Below are 21,785 nucleotides of genomic sequence, written 5' to 3' on the forward strand. Positions count from 1 at the left end.
CAAAGCTTCTACCTTGAGTCCCTCCCCTTTTACACTGATTTACTCTGAGGCATATCCAAAGTTTTATCTCTATGGTAATAGCCCATGGTGACCAGTCTTGCAAAGACCCAGTTTTATGAAGGAACACACATCTTTTAAGGTCCTGGCCCTGTTTCATTAAGAAATAACACAAAAGAGTCTGCCTAGGACCACACTTAAATAGTGCCAGCCTAGAAGAAGGTTCTTCAACAGGAATTAAGGAAGAAGGACAAGACTAGGCCAACCCTGTACAGCAGAAGTACTTTCTCTAGATGGCCTGAAAGGCACCACTGCCAAGCTGCGAAGGCTGCCTGTGGCTCACTGAAACAGATTGTCCTGTTCTTTCTTTTGTGTTTGAAATACCATCTGGATAGAAGACTTTCACTAGATGGCAGCAGTACCGCTTGTCCTGGACTGGCCATAGGCAAGACCAGGGGGTGCTAACTTAGTATAAACCTTTGATTTCTCCAAAACAATTTTTAATATATTCTTGGCTCTGTAGTCAATGCATGAAAATCCCAGACCTAGTAAAGCTACACACATACTGGTTCACCTAGGACTGTGTTTTCAGTCATACCTCCTTGCCAACCACATCCTCCCTCTCTCCCCTGCTGCCCCATTCCTGGTACTCACCTGCCCATCGCGCTCGCTGTTCAGCTCTGGTCTCTCCAATGAACCATCTCCTTCATTTCTGAAAGCAATCGATACCCTTGCTTTTGTTGCACAACACTTAAGTGATGGCAAAACCCATCTTACACACACAAACTTGTCTCTCCACGAATTGGAGAATTATGCATGAAAAAGATGCTCTTTGGACCTGCTGCTGTTTGGGACCTTTGGGACAAGACTCAACGTATTCTTCAAGGATATGCTTATTCTAACCTGTTGAAAACTAAAGCCCTCTGTTCTTCCCCATAATGCAGTCCGCTCAGGGCCTGGAGATAAGATGAGCTTTTGTCTTCGTGTAATAAACAGCAAAAGCATTTTATTAAGAAGTGCAAAATCAGCAAGCTACATAATGCTTCCCAACATCAGTCAAACTCTTACTTTCCAGGTTGCTTTAATCTTTGTCACAGCTTTTGTCAGGAGTTTGCCTGGTTTATGAATGTTGTTCATAAATTATTTACACAGTACATCAGAAATTGTCATGCCAATACCCAGAACAACAGTAACAACCTTTCTCCTTGCTTCCCTTTTGGATTTCCCTGTATTCAAATATGGAGCGCACTAGGTTTTCATCCTTAGTGTCAGAAGCTGGTCTGCAGTCAGTCCAACACAGCGTTCAAGTTTGTTTTTTTTTTTTCCAAGCAATGGTGCTACTCAAGGCATCCATGAATAGGCACTAACAGGAAATTCAGGATGCCTTTGAGATTAGCAGTAGGTGAGCAGCACTGAACAGTTTGTAATACCAAACACTGCAGTCTGCAGAAAAGTTTTAAATTCCTGGATTTGACCAAGATGTTCATGAGCTAGAAGGCAATGCCCTCCTTTCTTTGTCCCATTCCTGGTTTGGTCTGAACTGAAAGTATGTTAAATTCATATTTGCTACATTCTTTCTCACCTTTTTAATGCCACACTGCCTATCATGGTAACAGCACCAATAATGCCCATTTGTTTGTGGTTGGGAACCGTGCTGGAGAGCCATTTCCTGATCACCATGTGCATATCATCCTAAAAAGAATGATACAGACCATGTCACCACAGGGGAACTTGTGTGCATCACTCACAGTTCTATTGGCATCTTCCCTTAATGTCATCTCTGAAGGCTGCAGGGGTGGGGTTTACTGGGATTTCAGCTTTGCAAAAGGAATGCACATTCTGCAATTTCCTTTATTATGAGACTACTGGTTACAATTCTAGGTAAGGCTGCAAATAGCATTAAAAGTGACTCACTTTGACTTTGCTCTAATTGCTACACAGACCATGTAGTTGGTCCAGGTTTCATCTATAATTATTAGAAGAATATATTTTAAAAAATAGTAGCAGATGGTCTTGGAGCCCTTCACACACAAACAACAGCTGCAGAGCTGCCCTTGGAAACACTGTCAGCTTTGGAAGGCTGAGGGATAGAGAAGCTTTTGGTGAAGGTCCAAAGAGAGCTGTAGGTAACAGTGTATCAGACACCTGGGATTAAGACATTCCTTGTGCTGCCTCCCTTGTCCCCTGGGTGTGGGTAAACGTGGCCCCCACAATTATAAAGGCTTCTCTGCAGCAGCCCCATCAGCCCAAGGCAGGTCTCAATGCGGCATGCTCTATTTCAACACTTGTGTCAAGCAGCTGATCAGCTGCACTTCCCCCAAACGGGTGCAGCTTTGAAGACTTCTGAAAGTCTGGACTGCTAACAATAGACTGAGAGGTCTCCTGACACCAAGAGCTTGAAGCACGCTCAGTCATAGAAGTGTGACGCTTCAGGAAAGTTGAGAGATCAGTCTTCTGGATGAGAAGTCTAACACTTGCTGAAGAGATCGAAAGCAAAGCACAGAAGCGTGCAGCAAACTAGCTGCAGGAATCCAAGCTGCACCTGCACTGCTGGCTGAGGAGCGCTAATCAAGAAAGTCATCATCTTGAGAGATAAGGATGGAACGGCTGACAGAGGCTAAAATAGGGCAGCCACCAAGAGGTCCAGAATAGTCTCTGACAAAGGGATATGTTCTGCCTGATCCCTTAAACCAATAAACTGTGGGTAAAAAAAGACGGACACCTTAGCTAAGCAGCCAGTCTGGGGAGGGGGCTGCCAAGTGGGTCCTGACCAAATCTAAGGGAGAGCTCAGCTTCCTGATGTCTAAAAGTAGGTATCAGGAAGTAATTGATTTTGAAGCAGGGATGGAACAATGAATGCACTAAGCAGAAAACCCGCTTATTTTAGCCAGTTAGCAACAGTGCTATTGCTAGCTTAAGCAGCCACTAGTGCAGAAAAGCAGCATCCCTGCTATGAGGAGAAGCCTTCTCAGACTGCGACAGAGCATGTGTGAGAACTCAGAAGCAGCTTCATAAAAGCAAAGGTCTTACAGGCCACTGAAAAACATTATGGAACCAAAACAGCCCTGACTGCATTGGTGCTTATTAACTCTCCCTACGGGTCCTGCAAAGGAGGAGGTGGGCTCATTCAGAGACCTCAGGGATCGAGAGCTGCATGAAAGCACAAGCTCTGACCAGAGCGGGGTCTTGAGACAGAGGAGATGAAAGCTTGAGTTATGCTACATGAACTACCAGTGCCAAGATCAAACTGGTAGCAGAGAAAAGGACAGTACACAGTTATAGCATCCTTCCTTGCCCTTCACTAGGCAAGATGCCTCTGGAATAACCTGTGCAGTGCAAGGACAAATGCCTAATCTGCCTGTAACGATTCTCGTGTCCAATTTCTTTGGTGATCCACCTGTGGGGTCTTTAGCATCACTGAGGACAGAGTCAAACTGCCAACACTGGATCCTCACAGTCACAAACACTCAGCTCAGAATAAATCCTAGATCTTAGACTCTTCCCCTTATTTTTGCTATTTATGAGGGTGACAGGCAGAATACTTCTTCCTGACAGCTAGTACTTCTGGGCTGCAAAGTCACCTTGTGTGTCACCAAGGCAATTGTCACAAGTCACATGTAAGAAAGACAGACTGGGGGGAGAGGGGGGCGGAATTCCTGAGCAAAGTAGTTCAGAAAGGAGCTAAACCTGCCATACAACTGGAAATTTTGCTAGTGAAGAACTCCATCTTAACAGGGTGAGTGTGAAGAAACAACTACAGAGATGATGTTTTCTATGCCACAGATCAATCAGGAAGAGAAGAGCAGGTTTTCATTCATTGTCTCAAGCTAGCATATGCAAACATACCTGCAACTAGAAACTATGCAGGGACTCAAAGAAAGACAAATAATCCTAATTTCTAGGAGAAGAGCTTCATGAATGGAAAGATTTTAAACCCAGACATCTCCATTGTGAAATAAATGTCTTTGAGATATTTTTTATCAGATGTCTGCCATGCTCAAGGAGTCAGACACCCAGGCAAAGGTATCCGATACCACCACTGTTATGCTGCAATTGAGTCACACAAGGTATTCAAAGTAAAATGAATAGACAGACCAAGCTTGATAGCTTCTTGCGTTTAAAATAGATGCACAAAAGATGTGAAATTTACCACCTCACAGCTGAGTTATCTATGCTGTGTTGCTCAGTTCTTCCAACATGAGAGTCTTTGTTTTCTTTGGAGTACAAACATCAAGCAGATGAATTGAGGTGAACATCTTCGGGAAGAAGCTGAACTATGCTTTCTGAATGCTTCCAAATGATGGAGAAACAAAGCTTGAGAAAGAGGCTGCTGAATTTACACTTTTGCGAGTCTTCAGCCAACATGATTATCGGTGACAGTCCCACTTCGACTGGCTAGAGACTGCCATCTGTCCCCTTCCACTGACATTTCTATCAACTCTACCTTAGATGTGCAAGAGAAAGGGATCTTTCCAGGACAGAAGTGAGGTATGCAGTCACTATGGTGAGTCCTTGCCATACAGCATAGGAAATGGTGGAGCTACAAGCTGGCTTGCAGGCAGTTGGGGAGAAGAGAATTTTCAGCTGAAGGACATCGTGACATCAATCAGTGTTCATAGATGAGGCCACTATTTGCACAACAAAACCTCTGGAATTTAACCTAGCAAAATGGACTAAGGTACAGCCTGAACTCCCTTCTGTTGCATCTCTGCTTACCTGAATATAGCTTCCTGCTTGCCTCTGGCTGAATGCGAGCGTGCTGAGGATGCAGAAAAGCTTCCGGATCTGGCATGGATTCAGTTTCTGTGTAGAGTCTAAAATGGTCTGTAAGAAAGAAGCCACAAACCAGCTCAGATGTTATATGTCAAGAATCCCTTTCCATGTTCCCAATAATACACCAATTGTGAACTGCAGGGAAGCCAATGAACTTCACCTTTTTTGCACAGGCAGGAAAAAGTGACGTTTGCATTAAATAAACACAAATGCATAACTACTGCTCTGCCCTCAATTATGGCAGTTTGTTTTATCAGAGGCTGAATGGGAAGAACAATCTGGCTACCATAAGCACTTTGGGAGTGCTCCCATCTTATTAGTGACAGCTATTTTTTAATCCAGGTTTGGTCACAGCATTCAAAGTATTTGACAAAATGAACATTATGGCTTTTTGTTAATGTTTCCATTACAAGCCCTGTAACATCCAAGTCATTAACAATTTAGGGGTGGATTTTTTTGTGCTGGCTGGCATCCTCAGGATATTTCTCCTTACAGTGCTTCAGTGAAAACAGTCCAACTGTTTCCCAGAGCCACACTGGCTTTCCTACCACTGACATGGCGTTTTGTTACCGCAATTTTCTCCTACTACTGGCTAACCTCAAGGTGGATTTGAAACTAAGTGTTGAGTTTGACAGGATTAGATAAGGGCTTTTGCATCCCTCGAGAAAAATCACCCAGCTTTAAGATTTAAAAAATGGCTGTTTAGGGAGGTTACTTGTGCTAAGATCTGCATGTTCTCTCCATGCTGGAGAGGCTCCAGCTCAGTGTAAATGTGCCAGGCACCTACAGCTCCATGAATCTTTCTACGGGTAACTGACTGGTGTCTCACCTACCTCCAAGATGCAGCAAGATGCGCTGGTACATTACTAGCACCTGAAGTCTGACCAGTGCATTGATTAATGTGTTTCACATACAAGCTCTGGTAATGTATCAAAGATCGGCCCATAGAAACCATCATCTGTAAATGATTTGCCAGCACAAGAACATGCGAACAAGGTCAGGAGCAAAGTCAGCAGGTCTCAGCAGACTGCTGTGGGCAAGTACTTCCCATTGCACTTCTGACAGCAAGTTTAATCTCAAGCAGGAGTTTTAGGTTGTCTCTTTCAAAGACTACTTTGAACCTCGAGTTCTTATCACACCCTCCCTCTGCCAGAAGGCAAGCAAGTCCCATTTCTTCCTTTTATACCCATCGAATTGTGAGACTGCATTGCAAATTCTTATAGCACATCTTAATGCCTTTTAAGCATATTTTAAGCAAGTAATTTAAATTTAACAATCAACCAGCTAAACAGCAAAAAGTACACAAATTTCCCAAAGTGTGTACTTAAAGTACAGAATCCACCAAGTGGGCATCAAAGAAGTCAGCAGGGTGGGGGGAATACACATACCCACACTCTTCAAGGGCTCTTAAATACAGGATGTCCTCAAGCTACAAATCACCACAGATGGGGAAGTGTTCAAGAAAAGTATTGCTACATGCTTGCCTTGCTGTTTTGCTCTTCCCTCAGTCTCCACTTTTACCTCATTTGGAAACAAGCAACTGGGCAGGCCTGACCCTGCCTGTCACTCTTAGGAGTTAAGAACCCATTTTGTTTCCCCATTGAGTACTTTCTTCTTTTAAATTTTAGGATGTAAGTCTTTTCCCATCCCTGCCAGGAGTTTTGTTTTAGGATGTAAACACTGGCTAAAGTACTGTCAGTCTTTCAATATGGTAGAGCAGGCAGTCCACAAAGGGGACAGGTTTTTGCCAAATAGTTGAAATCCTGATGCTAATAAAGACACCATTTTCCTTCTGTCATAGGTGTCATTCCATGCCTGCAATGTAAGCGTTCTCCAGTTACAGGGAAGAGTAACTTTTTTTCTTTGTCTATCTCAGTTTCCCCTGTCAAAAAGTCATACAGCCCTCTTTTACAGCTCACTCTTCACAGTAGATACGTTTCACTTCCACCCACTGCATTTCTCAAGACAGACAGCCTTACAGGTACGAGTTGTTCCATTACCTCTACTTCTGAAAAGTACTGACCTATTCTGGATTTGGGGTAAAGTGGTGTAAGGGTCCTGAAATGCAGTGTGTATTCCTACCTTCACAAAGATGGCGTGGCGCATCAGAAGGGATGTGTGTAGCATCACCAAATCAGTGAGCACATCCAGGGAAATGTCCAATTCTGTCTCATTGCCGCTGCACACGTGAGTCACCAAAGCAGTCACAACCTCCTGAGGAAAAAGCCCCCAGAGAAACCATAGTCAAATGTCAACAGAAAAATGCCCTGTTCTGCTCCTACACAATATGTTGATCAAGTACAGATAATCATCCTGAACTCAACCATGTTATTCTAAGTCCCTTCTCAGTTTGCTCTTTAATTCCTGATGTCCACAATATTCTTTCTGCTTGAGCCTGAATTTTATTCCGTTCTAAAAGATTCCACAGTTCCATAAAGCAGCTCAATACCAAATTTTTCCTGTCTGCTTGCCAACGCTGCTGCAGCTTCTGCTCTTTGCTACACCATCACACAGCATGATAAAAATCTACCCTATTTTCTTAGGCACAAAAACCACTGCACCTTACCCAGGAATACATTGCCTCTAAGTTCAGCAGGTCCAGTGTCTTCATAATCCTTATCACCAGCAGTTCAAAAATTGACATTTTTGTTTCAAAAAAATCTTTCACGGCCTTACTTCAGTTGACTTCTGGACAGGGATCTCTCTACTCCCACCCACTGTCTGTGGTTCTGGGTCTTATCTATGTCACTAAATGCTAATACAGCCATCTTCTTTTGAAATTCTTAACATCTTGAAGTATTACTAGACTCACTAGCTTGTTGCAGATGACATAGTATACCTTCATATCTCAGATTTTTACTGCTGATTTTTTGTTTGTCTATTTGTAAAGTTTGCTGTAATAAGTAATACAGATACAACACTGGAAATAGTCTTAATTATAAACATACTGTGCCCAAAAAAAAGCAAACACATTCAAAAGCTTGTGCAGATCTGTCTTCAAACCCCAAATTTTCTGATGTCAGCATGTCTATAGGAACTCAGTCAGAGCTGACAGTCTAGTATGTGGTTATTTTAGAACCTGCAGAAGGAGTCCAAGTTGGTCAGAGCTCTGAGGGAAATACGTGTAAACTTTTTCATCACAGTACGTTATCCACAGAAAGGGAAAAAAGTTTCAATACAAACTACAAAGATGGCTTTTTAAAATAGAGCGTGCTCAAAGTGACTACGTACAGGAATATGGATTTATCAACAAATCTCCATGAGTGTGGGGGCCATTCCCAACGACCTCAGTCAACTTGTTGGCTTTCTGAACTGCAGCAAACCCCACACAGTCCCCTCTGCTCCATAAGTATTTTTCGTTCTGTCACTTCTAGGGCCTGCCTGTTCACTCCCTGCTCCTCCCAGCAGTCTCTGTGCTTAAGTCACTGGCTACCAGAGTCTTGCTGTGACTGTTCCCCATCTTTTGCTTGGGCTACTGTACAGCACAGACCTCTCTTCCCAAGGCTTCCAGCTGCCTCAGACCCTCACCCTCTAAAGGATCATGATACACATTCTAGAACAAAGTGCAAACACAAATAAAACAACTGCTGTCCATCACACTGTACCTGCTGGCAGTAAGAGTCAAAGGCTGCAAAAGCTTGTTTGTACATGCAGCTGCCAAAGGAGACTATGGCTGGGTGCGCAGAGTGCAGAAACGTCTGAGCAAGTGCTAGAATGGAAGGGAAGAAGTCTTTGATAACCTGAAATACAGACATAATGAAAGAGGAGATTAATGCTGTTTGTTTTCAACACACTCTGTTCTCTAAATAAAGAATGTGCTAGAGCTTACCCTGAAAGCTTTGTCTAGTTTAGCAGGTGTTTCCCTGCCTTCTCTGACAGTCCCCTCTCACGCAGATGGGTAACAAGAGCAGATAAGACACACCAGAATAATTTTCTCCAACCTTCTCCACATAAAGGATCTACAGATTGGTTAAGAAGCCAACCTGCAGAGCTGCAGAGCTCACAGCAGCATATCCCTTATGGGTGACACCAGGGAAGTCATGTTACAGCAACATACCACTAAACCAAAGCCCCAGGACAGACACACTCTTGGCCACACTTTAACGGAAGGACTGTGCTACATCAAGATACTCAGAAAAATCTAAGTTAACTTTTCAAGTTGTCTTAATCACACAGAGCTCCTTTGAACAACAAGCTCTTATTCAGATGTAAAGTAGCCTAATTTACTTGATCTTATTCTGGAAGGGAGTTAAACTAAAAATTAACTAAATCCATTTACGTTCAGAATAAAACATGCCTACTTAAGGCAATATTACAGTTCAATTAATTAATTTAAAATTCATATTTCAGTGTTTCACATCTGCCCTCTACCTCTGACAAGCAGCACTGCATAATTTTTCATTGATCTTTTCAGTTTTCTCATAGTAAATGGTAATTTACATCATATTACAAACATATGCCCAATATATATACATATATTTAGAACTAGAAACCATTACACTTGAAAAAGGGTGTATGTAAACATATGAACTTCTAAAAACATTGTGGAAGACACTAGTATGTCTGGAAAGCACAGTAGAGATCTTGGGCTAGCCCACATGTCTTAGGCTGAGAGGTTTTGCACCATCCAATTTGCCCATCCAATTCTGATGAAAGCTCACCCCCCGAAAAACCCTATGTGCCAGTTACAACAGAGGACATGTGCCTTGCTTGGGAGATTGATCTGAGACCAAAAATATAAAACACAGGAGTGTACATAACAGGAATAGTATAAATAATGCAGCACAAGGTTAAATCATCATCTGACAAGGTCTTTGAAAGATTAAAGAGGGAATCCCAAAGCAGAATCAGCACTGACCACTGAATGATCTTGGAAGGCATTCTCCATCAGCTGTTCCGGTATGCAGCCCAGCCGAATTTTGCTCCTCAATACTTTCTCGGTTTGCTTCCTGTTCTTGGTGGTTGTAGAATGGATTAGCAGCAAAACTATGAGATCCAGAACCTTGTTGAGGAAATAATCACCAATTATTATGCTCAAAAGATATTAAACAGTCCAGACAACAACGTACTTTCAAATCAAAACTGAGAAGAAAGTCAAGAGCTCGAAAAGCCCTGACAGCCACAACTGTAGAAAAACCTCATCTTTCCAACAGGACAGAATTAAAGCAGGATAACTCTGTCCCTTGGCATTTAGAAGGGATGAACTAGGAGTTACAAAGAAAATGGATTGCTGGTATACAAGGTACAAATCAAATACCAAAAGAACCACCCGTGCAACATCACTGGCAGTTTCTGCTCCAACTAGAAAAATGTCTTCATCTACAACAATTAAGAAAGCCCTTGAAAACACCAGCAGAAGAGGACACTCTCACAGACAAGTGCCAAGTCAGAGGTATTACCTTATGGTCAGATACAGACGTGTTGTTCTCAATAGCCTAAGAGCAAAAAAAAAAAAAAAAGACACCACAAGAAAGCTGTTATGCCAGAGTATGATACTATACTCCAAAACCAAATCCCAAGAGGCAGACACTGAAAGAAGCACTGCTCACAGATTTCTCTCCTCTACAACAGGACAGCTATCAAAGCCAGAAAACTGGATCTTGCCAACAGCAAAGAATCCAGAAAGCACTCAAAAAACCAGCATAAAAATTCAGCCTGAAGAAGGATATTCTCAAATAACATCAGGCTTGAAAAGGAACTGAGATACTGAGAAACGGAAGGCTGAGAATAAGAAACAGTCTCATGGTTTAAACTGAAATGCAATTTAAAATTAAATTTAGCCCAATACCAGCCAATATAATTTCTTCCTGGACATTTTCAATCACCTTAGGGCTTTACACAGCTCAGTCTCAACATTTGTGTTTTTTGCTTTCTTGCAGAAAGAAAAAAACCCTAAGATTATTTTTTCCAAAACCCTTTGGTAAACATGCAGAACCAGGTTTATCCTGCATTTCAAGGTTTGTGGTCTGTTCAGTGGAGCCCAGTGGCCACCTTGCAAGCACGGTGAAATCCGTAACTGAGGAAGAAAGCAGACTTCTGAAAAGGTACGGCTAATTTGGAACACAGAATTAAGCATGTATCAGCAAAACGAAGGACTAACGTTTGTCTTTTGGTATCACTTTTGAGTACCAGAAAGGCTCAGGCTCAACCTATGAGTCCAATTACATAAGGAAAACAAGGACTGAAGCATCTTACCTTAATCCAAGCTTCAGAGACATCTTTCTGAAATCTCACAGCTAACTTGATCACATCAAAAAGCAGCTTCACGCAACTTTGGCTGGTGGTTACTTGGCTCATGGAAGAACTGTAAATGATCAGAAAGGAGGAGACTCAGTCATTGCAAATACTGTAGTAAAAGAAACAAGGCAGCCCAGCAGTTACTTAAAGCAGCCTGTCTCTAGAGGAAACACTCTGGCAAGGAGAGTGAGTTTCAGGAGAGAGTTTCAGAAAAGGGTGGAAGCAGAGGTTGCAGAATCAACCAAAGACATACTGGAGGGAACTTGAAACAGATGAACGAGCAGCAACATTATTGTAAATGGAGTCTCAGATCCCCATGCAGACACAGATGCAGATGGCTCAAAAAGGACAACACACACGGCAGGGGACGCCGGGTCCACAAGGATTGACAAATGTGGTGTATTAGCATCAAGTGGGAAGGAATAAAGATGTTGGCACCTTTACCTAGGATAAATGAGGATCATATATGTAACCAGGTGTGCCAGAGAGGCCAGCTAAAGGAGAGCAAACATTCTCTTGCTCCATGTTACCCTTGGAGAATCATGTAAATCAGCTCTAGTACCTGCCCTGGACTTGGCTTTTAAGCTTCTTCTGGGAACCTAGGATCTGCAGGGGCAGAACACATGAAGACAGATCCAAGTTCTTACGAAGATCAGAAATCACCTGTAAAACACAAGTCCCAGCAACATATGAGGAAAGAAAAGGCTGAGGAAAAGAAAACACAGTCTCACAGAACACCCTTAAAATGACAAATCAAAACCTCATGTATTTGTAAAGACTTATAAGCTCAATTTTTTTTTTAACACTTAGAAAGTGAACCAGCCACACTTGGCTCTTCACTGTCAGGCACATGCATGAAGAAAAAAGAGGATTCTTGAGTTACTCCATGAAATTCCCACCTCTATCTGCTCTGTGTTGCTGTGAACTAGTTTTATCCTGTTTAGCAGCAGAACAAGATATATGACAGCCACAGGCACATGAGTTTACCCATTCAGTTGCTGTCAAATTGTAGTGGATCAGCACAGACTGGGCTGCATGTTATACACATGCTGTTTTCACAGTGGTCTCCCTGAAAGATCTGGGCAGATCACAATCCACATCTGGCTTAAGCTGAGGCTTTCTCCAAGTATGAAAAAAAACCATGTTCAGTAGTTCAGTAAGGCAGGCTTGACAAAACATATCTGGTCCATTTAAAAAATATTCTGAGTATGTTTCCTTAGATAAAACAACTTCAAAAACTGAGGAAGCTTACATCTTAGCATGAAAACAGTCCTACAACAGGAGAGCCACCCTTGTAGGGATGTTTCCAAAACATGATTTAGAACAGAACTTGGTGGAGAAATGAAGAAGAGAATTACCAAGTTGCAGTCCCAGGTCTGTTGGATACTTCTGGAATTTAAAACCTTTAGAAAGTCTGTACAATGCAAAATTCTTAGATAAAATTCAAAGGCTTAAATTTGCCACCTAACCACAGATTTTCAGTCTAAGAGTTTAATTCAAGACAGTTTGACTGCTTTCAGTTCTTTAAGATGTTTATACAAAAAGAAATTCTAAGAACAAATGAGAAAAATCTGCAACAGCCAGCAGAAAGGAGGAGGTTTCAATCCCCATGCCTTAAGGCAGACCCAAATCCTTGTCAAAGGACAGCTAGAGTTTCTGCATGTGCTTTGATCCTTGGCAATATTAAAAATTTTACGTGAAAACATTAAAGCAAACACCTCTGTGTGTGAAGCAACTGCTCTCTGTTGAAACATGCACTGGATTAGACAACTTGTTCGTCTTTAGTATATAGAAAATACCTTACCTCTACTGCGTCTGCTGCCTTGACATTATGGAGGATGAATTTTACTACTACAGGCAAATCTTCCAGTTTTACAGAAGGCACAATGGTCATGGCAGACTGCCGCACCTGAGGAGAAAGTAATACCGGATCAGCTGTCAGACTGTGGTTCACGGAAACGTAGTTGTGTTAGCGAGAAGGGATCTTTGGAAGCTTTATAGCTCAGCCTTCAGCTCAGAGCAGGAATATTGTCAACACTAGATCAGGCTGGCCTCAGCTTTCCTAACTGAGTCTTGAAGGTAACCCAAGGATGGCGGAAACCCCCCGTCCCCTGACACCTCTCTGATAATTTATGTCAGTGCTGCAGATCCTAACTTGTTTTTTCCAAATGTCCAGTCTGAACCTCCTAGGCTGCCATTTTCAGTCAGTGACCCTTAACATATCACCTGTCACTGCCAAGAAGAGCTTTGCAAGAACTGGCTTTTAAAAGGGAAAAGCGTGGAAGAGGCGTACCCTGTTACACAGCACAGGCCTTTGGCCAGTATGTAAAAGAGTACTTAATGAACCTAAATGAACCAATTTTATTCTGTTCATAAGAAGCCTAACTGCAAGAAGTGCAACAAGCCAGCACGTGCAGAAGACCCAAGGCACAACATCTCATCTCCTTTATCATTATTCTGCAGAGAGAAACTACGACCATGGGATGATTTATTCATCAGTCTGCCTTTTCCTAGAATACAGCTGTCTAGTCTGGTCACTGTACCTCAGAAAAGGAAATAGTGACAATAAGCAGGTTTAAGATGGGCAGTAAACATTCACTGCAGCAGAACAAAATGCTTTTGTATTAACTAAGAGTGTTTGAAATTTCTGAATGCATACTGTAAGAGCCAGAAAACCTCTCTGCTCCTCACTGAATCCCTCATGCATGTTTCCAAATCTGTTTTATTTTCTCTGACTCTTTTCCAGTTTCAGCTAGCTCAGGACTTTTGAAGGCCTATAGGAGTCAGATTTAGCAAAATACTTTGAATGACCAAACAGTTCTAGCTCTCATGTTGCTAAGCAGGGGTTGGGTTCTGCTCAACTGCTCAGTAGAAGCTCTCACCTCAGCCAGAAGGTCTGCATCAAGATCCAGACGAAACAGGGTATCCAGGATCGGAACTGTTAGCCGTCTGCCCTGCTTCAGCAAGAGGCTGATACACAAGGAAGAGAAAACAAATGATCCGCTTTAATAGAACCATGAATAGATCTTTAAGTTGTATGATTCCAGTAGTTTCTGTGGTCACTGCAAAAAAAAAAATCTCTCAAGCTGACAACTAAACATGCCACCAGCAATATAGAAAACGTGTTCCCTAAATTATCACTCATCTCTGACCACAATGAACTGTGATTCTGTGGCTGCTGATTAGGAGCAGATATGAAGAATCTATCTTTTTCATGTCTTGTGAAGACAGGGAGAATGGACAAAGACCTGGTACAAGCCTCAAGCAAGAACTTGAAAATTGGGAGGTCTGGGGTTCACCATAAATAGAACAAATTAGTGAAATTGCTGGCATATGATTTAACGACACATGTCACTTGGGCCTGATACCTTCTAGCCACACTTCTGGCCTGTGAACGTGCCACCAGCGAAGTGTAACTGAGATTGTCACCAAAGCCAGGGATTGAATCTGTCTTGTGTGACCTCTCCCCTAGTCACAGTATTTGCTCTAAGAATTACAAACATGTTATTAAAGGCATAATGGTGCCAACCAGATACTTGTTTAATTCAGTGTCCTTTTCCCAATACTAGTCAATAGTGAACAAACAGACTAAGAATTGGACAAGTATTTGCAAATGCTTCCTTCATAAACTGGTCTGGCTTCCAGCAAGTTGTGGTTTGGCACCTTCTTGACCAAGGGGCTGCAGCTGTGTTTAACAGCCTTGTGGATTTTCCCTTCCCAAAATTCATCATTCTTGGCTGCCATCTAAGTTTCTATAAACTTTCTCTGGCAAGCAGTTCCACCTGAATTGCATTAGTTGAAAAATGTGTCATTTTCAGCATAATGGTAATTCTATTTATGCTCCCCAATTCATTACACCACGCAATGAGTACTTTCCTACATCAGAAATGGGTAGAGGCTATTAAGAATATAGAAATAAATATGCCTTGCTGATACCAATTCTCAGCTTTGAAAAAACAGAGGCAGAGAAAACAGAAGTTTGAGGAATTTAATAAGCATAAAAAAAAATTAATTGTGTGGGGCTTTTTTATCCAGGAGCTGAGAGAGTAAACTGAGAATGGAAACACAGCTACAACTAATTTTGAGAGGGTAGAGGAATAGGATGCACCACTCGCAGGTGTAAGCTGAAATAACGACCACAGGTGTGAAAAGAATTAGCACGGGCATAAATGTAAGTGATCTGTGTAATGATAAGAATTAGAAACAGTGATATGTATAATTAAACATAGGCTAAGACTATTGGATAATTTTTTTTATAATGTATTCATTTTAAACAAGACAGATGTAAGGGCTAGCTTAAGGTAGCACTCTCTGGGAGGACACCTATTTGGCTTATGTCCCCCTGTTCTTTGGGTCAGTAAATAAGCTTGAGAAATGTGTATAAAATAGCCAGAAAGTTCTGCTTCATGGACATATTTATTGTATTGTGGGGGGGGTTTTAACCAATAAAAACAATGTTAACTGTTATTGTAGCAGAATCCAAGCCAAATCAGAAGCTGCCTGTAGTAATATCCAAGTGACTGACCACAGACTGAGCAAACAAAAAAATCACAAGTACTTAACTGGACTCTACTTTTGCTGTATCCAGGTAGCCAAGAGCTTAATAATTTTTTAGATAAGAGTACGTTTGGAGCATTTGGGGCCCTCTTTAAGAGCATAACAGCACAAGTGAAATGTCGTAAGCCTGTGCCAGCTGTCCCTGTATGTTACTGATAACAGAAACAGACTGTTGTCCTACTACTTCAGTCAGTCCTGGTGCAACCTGCAGGAATGCAGCATGTCCTTTTCTGTTAAGTGCAAGTGAAAAAACAAAACGAACAAAAAAACCCAATGGAATGATCTGTACCTGAGCTCTCTGGCAACCTCACTTTGCTGGGAATCCTCCAGGATCTCAGGTAAGCTGGTGATAATATCATGCTGGATTGGTACCGGAGAGACACTAACCATCTGCATTAATTTCTTGACGAGATCCTGCAGACAAGAGGAACAAGGAGACTTAGAGCAGAGAATGAGAAAAATAGCAAAAAGCAATGTTCAAAAGTCACTGAAGGCAATCATAATAAACCCGAAATAATTAAATCTCTCCTTCAGCATGTGAATATGGAAACAACATCAGTTCTCATTAGCGTAATAATTGATCTCATCCCACCTGACAGAAGTTGACTGGAAAAAACACAAATGTGATTGTACCATCAGTACCCACCTGGCTGTCAAGAAGCCTGTCAAGCCATTTAAATTGATTGACGATGAGCCGGGGAAAATTAGTTCCAAACGTGCCCACACTAAAACAGCAGAAAGTGAAACAGAGATTAGTCAGACCTACAGACAGGCTCAAAAGCTTTGCTGCTGGTCAGCAAGACCATGAGATGCAATTCAAATTAACTATCAAAATCATATTATGAAAATATTAACACCCCTACAGATTTTGGCACCGTCTAGGAAGAACCCTACTGTAAGGTTGGCTACACCAGCTTAGCCTACATCTCCCCTGAGCCCAGTATCTCTGTCCCCAGCTGTAGGCAGTTTTAGATGCTTTTGGATAAGTTCTAGGTAACAGGGAATTCACAGAGCAATCTTTTCATAGAGTTTCTGTTCAGTCTCCAACAATAAGCAGTTTAGCAAATGTCCAAGGCAGAAGCTGGCGCCCACTCAGTGTCTGCTATCCAGCAGTACATTTATCCTCCATTAGTTTCCCTAAGCCTTCAAAAACAAAACAAAACCACCACAAACCACACCACGCACAAACACAACTCTGTGTATTTTCTAACCTCAACATTCTCCAACACTGCATTTGACAGTGGTTTTTTTGTTTGCTGTCTTGCATAGTTAAAAGCAGTGGTTAAACCTTCCTCAGTTACCTTTTCTATATCTTTCTTGCTTTTACAGACATCTATCATCTCTCTGCCAGTCGTCTTCTTTGAAGGCAGGCAGACTTCTATATAGAATATTTTTCCCTACTTACATAGAAACTGTTTGACTATATTTTTGTGACAGCCCGACCAGAAGTGCATGCAACATGCAAAACATGATTGCATTTAGTGACATGAGGGTTTCCATTTTGTTCCACATTCCTTCCCTAATATTCTGTTTGCTGCTTTGACTACTGCTAAGCATGGAACTGATACTAAAAATAAGAAACAAAGAGAAGCACCGATATGAGATACCTTTCCTCAATGAGAACACTGAGTTTGTCATTGTATTTATACAATTAGGATTATTTTTACTCTGATTTTTTAAGAGAACCAGGTTTATGGAGCTGTACTAAGATGCCCTCCCTACTCTTTAACTTCTGATCACACTGGTCTGTGAGCAAATACGTATTAATCAGGTGGCTGCTGCCAAATCACGTGGATAAACCAAGTTCTCCAGCCCTTCCTACAGAAAGTCAATAAACTGAATGTCCTCTGTCCAGGCATCAACTGGCATTAACCCTGCAGAGGTCTCATAGGTCTGTGCTTTTACGTCAGATTTGGGAGAAACTGGCCGGTCAGTAGGAGTGTGGTTACAGATTACCTGTAATGAATGTTGTTACTTGCCCCATAATCAAACAAAATTTTAAAAAAAAAAAAAAAAAGGTCACAATTAGTTTTAGATTAGGTCATGGAAATTGTCACCATAAATTTTTACCACACATTTCATTTGCAAACATGTCGAACAACCTAGATCTCCATGGGACCATTCCAACAACCTCCTCCTACTGCAAAATGGACCACTTAGTTCCATTTTTTGTTTCCATTTTTAACTGGTCATTAATACACAGAAAATCTTCACTCTTCTTACAGCTTGATAGATTAATGTAACACCATCCATTTCTAAGACTTAGTAAAGGGTTCACAGCACAATTAATAGGTTATCACTTTTACACCAAAGAACCTTTAGAATTCTTGAGTGAAAACAATTCAGTCCTTGTGACTGTGTTAAACCTTCCTCTGACAATATTTCAGTCTGAAGACAATTCCTCAGACTCAACCTCTGCACAGCATTTGTATCCTGCTTGATGCTCAGCACTGAAACAAATACTGTATCAGAAACGGCCTCAGCTTCTTTCTGTCCCTTCACCTGTTTCACTCACTCTGTATCAAGCATCCAGGGCACTAGAAAAAGAGTTTAAGTGTTCTAGTCTTGCCTATGTTGCGCCTCAAGATCTTTCACTCTGCGATGATGTTCCACATTCAAAAACATTTCTATTGTCCTTGTTTGAACACAAACTGTATTTTTAAAAGGAGGCCTGTTTGCATCTAGCAGCCTCCTAAAACTTTGCCAGCTACTTCCATCTTTTTTTTTAAATAGTGAGACACTCCATAGTCCCTCTGCTGAAATACTTCCCAAGCTTGTGCCAGTAGCTAAATGTAATGAATCATGAGGCATGTTTATGTTCCTGCTTCTATAAATTTGTCTTCCACTTTATGCGCCCAGAAGTTTAAAGTCATGGTACCTCACAGACAGTTTTACACATGTATGAAGAAAAAGCCATCAGTGCAAGTAACAGTCAAAGTCAAACAGCTGGTGATTGTCCTCGAAATTTCATTTCAAGGTAGAGAGAAGACAGTCTATACTCACGTGTCGAAAAAGAATTCAGGGATCTTTTCCAACAACAGTGTTATGACAGCAGGCTAGAAGAAAGGCAAAAAAACAGTGTTAGGATGATGATTTACTGCTTGTGCTGTGGCATTGCCACCAAAACTGACTTTTCACAAAAGATGAAATAAGCACAGAGAATAGAAGACTCAAAAGGACAAATAAAAATATTTCCTGTATAAGAAATCTCTTCCCTACTGCCAGAAAGGAGGCACCCAGCCTGCAAGCTGAAAACCACAAATGCTGAAAGTGGTATAAACTATCCACATATTCTAATAGAAGCAGAGTATACAGGTGGGATGTACAATTCCTCTGGGCCAAACTGAGCTCACTCTCTCTCAGACCCAGCTGGGTTGCTTTTCACTACAGAGGAATCTAAAGCATCAACTTTAGGTAAGTTTGAAAACAGTGCCCACATGCTCTTCTCATTCCCTTTGCAGTTCTGATGCTTCTCCTCTTTAATCCTGGCCCAAATTCAATTATAAAAATGTATTTAAGACAAGAACTTTTAAAAAAACCATAATCATAAGAAGATTTAAATCCACAGCTGCTCTAAGGTTTCCCATTCCTTGGCGAGATATCTGTCATCTTCAACTCCATATACATCTTGATGCAACTGGTGCACAACTTAACAGAACGTGTTCTTGCCAGCAGGTTGTTCAGCATCTTGCCCACTTCTAAACACTTCCAAGATTCAAACTCCTCCAATAATGGAGTTTCCATCACCTCTCTAGCCTACCTGTTCTAGCACTTCAAGAAAACATTCTCCACAGTGGAAATGTTTATATCCTATCAGAATTTCCCATGGCTGACCTGAGCCATCATCTCTCACCCTGCATCTGTTCACTTTTGAGAAGAGTCTGGCTCTGTTTTCTCTACACTGTGCAACTAGATATTTGAAGACCACAAAATCTCCCTTAATCTTCTCTTCTTAAGACTGAACGAACCCAGTTCCCTCTGTCTCTTCTTATATGCCTTATGCTCCACACCCTGAGCATCTTTGTGTCCCTAAAGAAACAAGAAATTGGACACTATTCCATATGTAGCCTCATCTGTCTCACAACCTGTTCTATTAATCCTCTACTTATGTAACTAAAAGGATCCCTAAATAAACCAACGTCACTGTAAAGAGCAAACCAAGGTTTCCATACCTGTAAGATCTTAATTCCAAGAAGCAGTTTAATGAGGCTTTCACAATACGAGTGCAGCAGAGTGCTGCAAGATGAAAGATTCCACCACAATTGTAATAAAAACATGTTAGAACAAGTTGTAACTCTTTCCACTGCTGCTTTAAAAAACAAAAACAGAAAAAACAAACAGCACCCCCCCCCCAAAAAAACACACCACAAAACCACAAAGACAAAAAACCCCACCACTTACAATGACTTATGGTAACATACAGTAACCACAGATACACATACAAAATTTTAAAACTGTACTTTAGCTCTGAACAAGCTTACTCTCTACAAGACTAGTGTGAGCTGGAAATGCAAAAGTCTCTGTGGTTACGCTGTATCTCCTGGAAAATTTGCCAAAAAACCGTTGACCTTCACCAGCCTTGTCAATTTTTTTTTCCCCCAGTATTTGGTTCTTGCCATAAAGTGCCATGGAGCCCAATGTATGCAACAGGCAGCCAGTAAAGCCTTTGACTTATCACTTTAAACTTACTGCTATTAAATAGCAACATATTACACTTGCAACTTTTGCATAAGAAAAAAGTGCTGCTGTGTATCAGCTGGAGCTGCAGCCTTTCTCTCTACTCTGCTCAACGTTACACGGCATTTAACTAGAGACTGGCTCTGTTTGAAGAAGAAAACAAAAACCATTTTCTCAGACCTCGACCCCTCAGTCCGTACAGGAGCACACGGCAAGAGGCAGTTCTTGAACTGGTTTCTGTCCTTGATGTGAGATTCCAAGCCACTGATAAATTGCTTCACAACCTGCAAAGCAGAGAGAAGTTAACCACTTGCTGAAAAGATGCCCCGATCAACTTCTGTCTTTTAGGATGCTGGTTGTGAGCAGATAACTGGGGAAGAGCCAGCCAGGGAACTGCAGACAGACAGAAACTGTGACAGAAGGAGTGCTGGATAATAAATGAACTCTAGTTTAAATCATTTCCAAAAACAAACACCGATTATTCTAAAAAATCACTCTTAAGCAACAGTCTCACATTTTACTTTGATTTAAAAGGGCTTTGCCTTTCTTCCTTTTCAGCTGAGACAAAAACATTTAATGTGACAAGATTTGCAGGATTCAAATCACTGGCCTCAGGACTTTCATGTTGGGCTTGTTGACTGCAGAGGAGCACCACATTGTGGCAGTTTTAATGGTGCCAGCTCCCAGCCAACACGAAACCAAACACAGCTTCCACCAGAAAGTTAAGCAAGTGATTTTTCTCCCTTAAGAGTCTTTGTCTATTGAATAATATTGCCAATTTATTACTTCAACGGGGCAAGGTGATGGAAGTGCAGCACTTTTGCTTGGAATTATGCGAAACCAAACTTGGAGCATGTACACCAAAGCTGGTTTAACAGAGACACATGGTGGTCATCTCTGTGTCTGACTGTTCAGATGTAACAGCTGAGAAGAGACAGATACAGCAGAAGGACAACAGGACCAAACGCCTGGGATAGCAACACTGAGAGAATTAGAGTCTGGACAAGAGAAATCCAAGAAAAGCTACCGTGTTGCATACATTTGTAAGGGACTTGCAGGGACAGGCATTTGCATCTTTTGCTACACAGCAAACAGTTTTAAATCTGGCTCCTGCCGAAGCACAGGCTGCTACGTACAGTTGGGTAAGTAGGGTGCTTCTCCAGGGCCAGGCAGAGTTTCTTCTGGAAAACCATTTGATCTACAGCTAGGGAGAAAGTTTAAAAAGAAAATAAAGAACTGGACACGTTTTATCCATACAATATCGTAACAACAGCTACACTAAGTACAAGCTCTCAAGCCCATCTGCCAACACCTCTGCGTTTGCTCTACTGAAAAGTCCAGTTTGCAAAAGCCTGAGCGGTATCACCACTTGTACTTTCTCCAGTCTGGGCTGAGAGCAGTTAACAGCACTAAAAAGGCTTAATACACAAATTCCTGAAAGCCTTGTCTGAGCTGAAAGGCAATGTGACGTGTTTGTTTTCCTCTTTCAGAGCTCCTGCCTCTGTAACTCAATATTGTAATCACAGATGCCATCTAATCTTATT

The 21,785-nt window shown here is 41.6% G+C and overlaps 1 protein-coding gene across 5 annotated transcripts in view; it reads right to left on the reverse strand.

The window, feature by feature from the left end:
• The window catches only part of FANCD2 (FA complementation group D2), a 52,458-nt gene that overhangs the window by 23,036 nt on the left and 7,637 nt on the right, over positions 1–21,785 (reverse strand). For all 5 annotated transcript variants that reach the window (XM_065642249.1, XM_065642251.1, XM_065642250.1 and 2 more), the window contains 17 exons: positions 21,378–21,445; positions 20,422–20,525; positions 19,737–19,800; positions 18,568–18,620; positions 16,211–16,289; positions 15,854–15,978; positions 13,890–13,977; positions 12,812–12,916; positions 11,570–11,670; positions 10,966–11,074; positions 10,170–10,205; positions 9,629–9,772; positions 8,376–8,510; positions 6,853–6,984; positions 4,714–4,821; positions 1,580–1,689; positions 652–709 (listed from right to left, as the gene is read on the reverse strand). In XM_065642249.1, coding sequence (XP_065498321.1) covers positions 652–709; positions 1,580–1,689; positions 4,714–4,821; positions 6,853–6,984; positions 8,376–8,510; positions 9,629–9,772; positions 10,170–10,205; positions 10,966–11,074; positions 11,570–11,670; positions 12,812–12,916; positions 13,890–13,977; positions 15,854–15,978; positions 16,211–16,289; positions 18,568–18,620; positions 19,737–19,800; positions 20,422–20,525; positions 21,378–21,445 — 1,619 coding nt within the window. The remainder of the gene's footprint in view (positions 1–651; positions 710–1,579; positions 1,690–4,713; positions 4,822–6,852; positions 6,985–8,375; positions 8,511–9,628; positions 9,773–10,169; positions 10,206–10,965; positions 11,075–11,569; positions 11,671–12,811; positions 12,917–13,889; positions 13,978–15,853; positions 15,979–16,210; positions 16,290–18,567; positions 18,621–19,736; positions 19,801–20,421; positions 20,526–21,377; positions 21,446–21,785) is intronic.

This window comes from Caloenas nicobarica, chromosome 11 (genome assembly GCF_036013445.1).
Source record: "Caloenas nicobarica isolate bCalNic1 chromosome 11, bCalNic1.hap1, whole genome shotgun sequence".
Lineage (NCBI taxonomy): Eukaryota > Metazoa > Chordata > Aves > Columbiformes > Columbidae > Caloenas > Caloenas nicobarica.